This window comes from Pyxicephalus adspersus, chromosome 2 (genome assembly GCF_032062135.1).
Source record: "Pyxicephalus adspersus chromosome 2, UCB_Pads_2.0, whole genome shotgun sequence".
In the NCBI taxonomy this organism is placed as follows: Eukaryota; Metazoa; Chordata; class Amphibia; order Anura; family Pyxicephalidae; genus Pyxicephalus; species Pyxicephalus adspersus.
Window position 1 is genome coordinate 67,858,096 of NC_092859.1, and position 7,352 is coordinate 67,865,447.

Here is a 7,352-nt window from a genome sequence, read left to right on the forward strand (position 1 = left end):
GTCTGTAGTTGTTTGTCATTTGCAACTACTATTTAATGTTCAGCGCTGCATAATATGTTGGTGCTATATAAATCCTGTTTATTAATATTAATAATAATAATAATAATCATAGACTTAATAACAGCATGCAATGCCAAGCTGCATTTGCTAAAACTAGTAAAGTAGTTTCTTGTATTAAAAGAGGAATAGATTGCAGAGATGGAGATATTATCCTGCCCGTGTACAAAGCATTGGTCAGACCACATCTGGAATATGCAGTCCAGTTTTGGGCACCAGTTCACAAAAAGGACATTGCGGATTTGGAGAGCGTGCAGAGAAGGGCAACTAAACTAATACAAGGAATGGAGGAGCTCAGCTATGAGGAGAGATTAGCTGAACTGAATCTATTCTCCCTTGAGAAGAGACGTATAAACGGGGATCTATTTACCCTGTATAAATATATAAATGGTCTATATAGAGAACTCTCTTCCCCATTATTCACTTTGAGATCATTACAAAGAACAACAAGAGGGCACTCTTTGCGTCTGGAGGAAAAGAAGTTTAAGCTCCGGATAAGGAAGGGATTGTTCACTGTAAGGCCTGTGAAAATGTGGAATCGGCTCCCTCAGGAAGTAGTTTCAGCAACTACTATAGATTGCTTTAAGAAAAAGCTGGATGTTTTTCTAGAAGCACAGAATATAACTGGGTATAAAGGCTTTAAAGTAAAGATAGCAGAAACTGTTGATCCAGGGAATATCCTATTGTCTTCATGGAATCAGGAAGGAATTTTTCCCCTGTTGAAGCAAATTGTACCAGGGGTTTTTTTTTTGCCTTCCTCTGGACCAACTATGTCTTATAGGGTTCTATATCCGAGCTATGTTTATTTCCCTAGTGGTTGAACTTGATGAATTTATGCCTTTTTTCAACCTAACCCACTATGTAACTATGTAGAATGTTTACATCGCCTTGCTTTATGGCAGATCTTTGGAGGCCATTGCTTTCCACCCAATGCCTCTCACGAGCTCAGCTGTCCCACATGCACAGATAACAGGAAAATTTGGTGTATCCGCGTTGCTGACCAAGAATGAAGCATACCATTTTAAGGTCAACACAGATGACCCCAATTGTGTTGGTGATATTGCAAAAACTCAATGACTCTCTGCATGTCTGCATGTTCTTCACAAAGAGAAACTGAATGGCCAATTGGGACTTACCCAAATATATTGCCATTGTGAAGGCGGACACACTTTAAGTTTGGCTTTGAGCTATCGATGAATAGTTCCCATTCAATTGAATTATAGATTGGAATTCCCAATTCCTCCATTAAACCAGGTATGTTATGACAATACACAAAGCCACTGTCAGTTCTAAAGTACTGCAGAAATGCAATTGCGCTGGTTCGAAAGTACTAAATCTTCGTTCTTTTTTCAAGTAAGTTTTTCTCACGCAGTCTCGATGCTAAGTTGTGAAGCCTTCTTTGATAGTCCCAAATCACTTAACTCATGCTGATCAAATCCCTTACGAACAATGTCCTCTTCATCATTGTTGTCACCCAGGTCATCACCATAATCATTTTCTTCAAGATAGGGTAGTGTAACGAAAACCGCCACTGGTCATAGAGTCGATGGTAGACTAGGATACTATATGTTACATTTTTTTTTCTTGTTATATCCTGAAGTTTTCACTATACAAAAATAACAGTCACTGAAATGATCTCCTGGCTCTCGACAAACCATAGGTATACCAAAAGGCATCTTATCACCTGTTCCCCTTTTCCACATCTGTAAACCCTCAACACACTGTTTGCACACCTTATACGGAGTCCAAAATTTATCTTGATCACCAAGTTTAACTTTGAAATATGCTAAATAGGCTTGCTCTACAAATGTGCTGATGTTCGCCCTTTGACTGGGAATGGTGAAACTGCCACAGATATAACAAAATGAATCAGGGTTGTTTAGGCACTTACGACGAGAAGCAGCAGAGCCAGACATGATCTGAAAGAAAGGAAATAAGTGTGTAAGTAGAAAAATATTTTTTTTTTTCACTACGTAGAGCAGCGCACAACCTCTGACCACACTGTCTTCCGTGTAAATAAATAGCCTATACAAAATCCACGCTACAGTAATCGCATTAATATAAGCGGTAGAGAAAAAACCTGAGGTGATAGAAGAAAACTAACTGCACTTTCAGAATCAGCTTACCTATTTTAGTGTAAAAAAGCTAAAAAATTGAAGTCAACAAAAAATGTGTTCAAAATTGTTCCCCAGTGTTATTAGTGTGATTATTCAAATGAAATCTGAATGGTTGGACATTGCAACAGTTCTTGCACTGACAAATGCATTATAGACACCCTCCGCTCAAGTTCATGTTTAGGTTCCTCCTAGATTGTAAGCGCTACGGGGCAGGATCATCTCCTCCTCCTATGTCACTCTCAGTATCTGTCTGTCACTTGCTAACCCTATTTAATGTACAGCGCTGCATATTATTTTGGACCTATATATAAATCCTGTTTATTATTAATAATATAATGATATAATAATAATAATAATAATAATAATGGTGTACAATAGCGTGTGACTGACACAGGAGATGAGGGATTTCTCCATGAAAGTGATGGACATTAAACCACAACCCTTATTAGTTGAGGACAGAGTAAGGGAGGGTTAGAAATGTTGTTCGATTTTAATGTGCACTTTGAGTCCTTGCTGAAAAAAATTTCCTGACACATCTTTTGCAAAAGAATTCTTTTCAGTGAAATTACTCTAGTGACAACTGTTCCTCTAATGTCTTGTATTGCAGGGAAAAGTAATGAGGGGCCAGCATTACAAACTTGACAGTATTTACTATTCCCAAGTCTTTCAAAAAAATATTTTGGTTGAAGTTAGCCTTTAACATGTACCTGAACTCAAGATTTTTTTTCAAAAAAAAAGGTATTTGTATGTTATCCTGTATAACAGAACTACATATGTTCACTTTATCTCACTTCCTACTTGTTGATTCTGTCTATGCACCTGCCCTCCCTCCCTCCTGTGTATATGTATAATGTAAATTATTTTTTCTTCACAAGTGCTCAAATGAAGAAGGGAGACGTAGGCAAGATCACTGCACATATGCAGGAAATGGGCAAGGTTACTGCACTGATTAACCGTAAATTCAGTCCTCCAGCCGCAGAAAGAAGTATTAAAGATGGAGGAGCCCACTTCAGGGATGCTGAGGTTTCTTAAGTGATTCTCTGATCCTCAGCATCAGTTCCTGATGCATTATGGTTCTGCTACTTCAGGTAAGTTTGACAGACATAACAGGGTGGTTTTAAATTAGAAGGACACAATTCTGATTTGCTTTCATCCTGCATATCTGCATGTTTATCAATAACATGCTTAGTTCATTCAAAATAATAATATTACCAATTCATTCCTCTCATCCACAAGCAGCGTATTTCTATCCTCAAGTTTTCGGATTGTAGCATTTAATTCTGCCATCCTTTTCTGATTTCTTCGTAAGTCCTGAAAACAAACCATTTTAGGTATATGTCATATATCAATCGAGAATCATCTGACGTGTGTGACATGACATCCAGCCTGCTGCAATTTATCAGCAAACATGTTTTTATGGAGGTATAGTTAAAGAAGTTGCTTAGAATCTGTGCACATAAATGTTTCTTTTCAAACAAAATATGCAATGAAAGTAAAAGTTCAATTCAATATTACGTGGCTAGTTCATATCTATACATTGAAGCTAGTATTTTGCACATTACACTATAATAGGCTTTTCTGTCTCTTTAACTATAACCCATTGTGAGAATTGTCAGGTAAATATAGTTATGGTCGCATAATTCAACTTGAACATTACACATTTACTACATAACTACATGCAAAATAAAAAGTTGAATGCTTGAACATCTGTTTAAATTAGGAAATATATAATATTTAGTATCAAACTGCATTAACGATCCCCCTTGTCTGCACTTCCATGTGTATTTACTATTTTGAGAAACGGCAGTGCCTCCAAAATTCTGCAGAATGCACCCATCTGTGATTGACTGCTTCTTCGAATCTGGTAAAACCCATGATTTACAGAGGGGAACTCTGAGGCCCTCCTCCTAATTATGCACTGATCATTGGTTCACAGCAGTGTCAATTTTTTGAATACACCTCCACAATACATACTACACCTAGATAGTAGAACACTCTATGCAATTTAGCACATAAACATTATGTGTGTTAAATTCTTTCTACAACTAGCTGTTAGTCATTTAACACTTTTCTGTACTCTATCAAATAAATAATTTATCTTACCGGACTTCCACAGTGCTCTGATCCATCCCCCGCCCTTCCTGGGATTTCACGCTTGGGACTTCCAATGTTGCACTCAGCTTCTTTCACTAGAAATAACTGTTCATCTAAGGCTTCCTTTTGTAATTGCAGCTTTTGCAGGGAACTAGTTTGAGTCTCTAGCTCTTTTTCAAGAGAGAAAATGATCCTATCCTTAGCTTTAATTTCATCCATCTGAGGGAGGAACCAAGAGAAAGCATTTACTCATTTAATTACCAAAGAAAAAAAATGAAAAAATACATCATGGTAAAAATGCAGGTAATATTGTAAATACCTTGTACAATCCCATGTCACTTTTCACAAAGTTTAAAGGCACATGCGATATGTCATAGTCACTACTTTTTTTAGTAGACTTACTACTTTACAGTGGAACGCAACCCTTTTGCAACCAGATAGGTCCTTTATTGCAGAAGGGGCAGGTGAAGTCCCTTCTGCTATAAAAAAAACTTTTAGCTGTCTGACTGCATTTTTAAATACACTCACATGACCCCATTCTTTTGCAGGGGCCACCACAATCTTTCGTCTTCTCTTTTGGGTTTTGGTCCTCGGCCATCTTGATTTTCCCAGCATCATATGCTGAGTTACGCAAGTGCAATTTTTTTAAAACAAGATAACAATCAGGCAGGTAAGTGTGTTTCACTGCAGAAGGAACATCGCCTGTTCCGTCTGTAAGAATGAACCCGTCTGATCTGAGATTTTCTGATATAGTTCAGCATTAAGTACAGGAGGGCCCTGAGGGAAACTCTGCTCACATGTATGTCAGTTATAAGCAGCAAGTTATTTCATGTAATGTAAACTGCCAGCTTGGAGGATCGTAGCACTATGTATGTATATTTTTTCAAATCAATGACAGAACTATATTAACCAAAAGTGTGGAAATTTCAAGTACAAAACTTTGGCCAGTCATAGTCAAAGTTGTTGTACCTGAAGAAGAAAATTCCAAATAAAATCTATGAGTGTATAATGCAAACATTGTGATAGTGACAACTGCCTCTTATACCCTAATGTAATAAAGTGCATAGTTCTCCCCAGAGGTTTTTAGCCGGTTGCTCCGCCCAGCTGATTTGAATACCCCGCCCAGCTCTCCTCGGCAGCTTTCATCCTCGGATGCACGGATCTCAGTGAGGTTGCTCTGTGCTATCTCTTCAGAGGATTGCTGCCGATGAGAGGTGAGCACACACAGTTCAGCCTTCATGTGAAGGAGACACAGGCAGCCCCGCCCCCATCTCATAGCACGAGCTCAGATTCCTGCCTGTGAAATGTATCCACCTCTAGCTCTGCATGTCATTCTGCATCCTCACAGCTCTCTGTACAAACCTCCATATCTCCTAATATGTATGTCACAATGACCTGTAATTTTCAGGGTGTACAGGGGACCCTCATAGATACTAGTTATTACAATTTCAGCCCCTCAGCTTTAAAGAATTTCAAGATATGGGGGTCACAAATGTAAAAAGTTATGAAAATTGACATTTGGTTTTGCTGTTTCAGAGGAAAGTGCAACTAGGAGTCCTAAATTGAAAGTGCAAATTGGGGACCCCGGAGCCACTAACATAGCAGGGAGCATTGGGGTGGGGCCCCTAAATATATACCTACCCGTCACAAATCTATACCTATGAAACTACTGTCTGCTTCTCTTCTTTGGACACCAATTTCTCCTAAGTGGGGGGTACAAAACTGAAAATATAGGTGCAAGTGGCGGGCACATTCTCTCCTTACAATCTCATTACTACAGCATCATTAGAACATAAAACACTCTGCCCATCAAAATGGGTTTCCCTGCCCTGTTACACATTCCTGTCCACTTATCTAACATTCTGAACTTCAATTGGGGAATGGGGAGGTGTAAGAAACCAAAAATATAGGTACAAGTGGGGAACATCTGTGACTAACATCCCCTAAAACTTCATCACTATGGCACCATTAGAAAATGAACTCTGCCCACTAAATGTTATTGAGGTTGAGGTATAGGAAGGTTACAGTCATGTGTAACAAGGAAGTGCATTTTGATGGACAGTTTTTTTTGTAATGTTGTAATGATGCCATGATGATGAAAGGTGATCGCCACACGTGTCTCCCACTTCCACCTATATTTTTGTTTCCCTGCACCTCTTAATTCTGGAGAAATTGGGGTTTGAGGTAAGTTGCAGACAGATATGTGTAACAGAGCGGGCAGAACATTTTGCTAGGTAGAGATTTATGTTCTCATAATGCAATAGTAATTACATTTTAGAAAGGTTTAACCACAAGTGTCCCCCACTTGCACCTCCAGTTTTAGTTTCCTATGCCTCCATGTGTACTTTAAAAATTTCAAGTTATTACAATGAACGGTTTTAGGAGATCTGAAGGTTTGAATACAACGAGTTGATAGGCTGCAGAATATGACAAGCAGCTTTTACACTCACATAGCTATCACACTGCGCTGCCGATGACATTACACGCTGCAGATAAATGTCACAGACAGTGTTTTTATATAGAATATGGGCAGTGATGAGAGGGGGTCACTGTCTGTCTTGTCCCTATCTGATATCACATGCATGATGTTATTAAAGCATACCCACATTTTTAACATTATATTAAAGAGTGACTTTCTTTGTTATGTAATGGAAAAATGTGCTTTTTTTGTTTTTACACTTTTGTGGAGAGGACCTCTCCCCTTCAGTCTTCACTTCCATTTCGGTAAAGACCGAAGGGGAAATCCGCAGCCTCCTGGGATATTTGTGTCACTTATCCGAAGAGGCTCTGTACTACTCCTTGTGTGCATGCATCTTCAGAGGATTTCTTATAATGTAAAAAGTGTTCAATCTCATGCATATGCAGTGCAAGGTAGCATTAGACGTACAAGTGAGCATCAGAAAAAAGCTGAGCCAGCATGGGCCTGCTGGGCTAATTTTGTAAAAGAATCAAGTGAAAAATGTTTTCACAAAAGTTCACTTTAACTAAATATAGACACAGGAGCACATCTGAAGTTAGGCTGAATTCACATCGGCAGTAAGGTTACATTTGTCCATTCCTCATGCCAGGAACCACTGCTGCCTA

General features: G+C 38.7%; 1 protein-coding gene across 2 annotated transcripts in view; it reads right to left on the reverse strand.

The window, feature by feature from the left end:
- JAKMIP2 (janus kinase and microtubule interacting protein 2) overlaps positions 1-7,352 on the reverse strand; it is an 83,668-nt gene that overhangs the window by 35,745 nt on the left and 40,571 nt on the right. For both annotated transcript variants that reach the window (XM_072400932.1, XM_072400933.1), the window contains exons 5-6: positions 4,278-4,487; positions 3,387-3,485 (exon numbers count right to left, since the gene is read on the reverse strand). In XM_072400932.1, the coding sequence (XP_072257033.1) occupies positions 3,387-3,485; positions 4,278-4,487 (309 nt within the window). The remainder of the gene's footprint in view (positions 1-3,386; positions 3,486-4,277; positions 4,488-7,352) is intronic.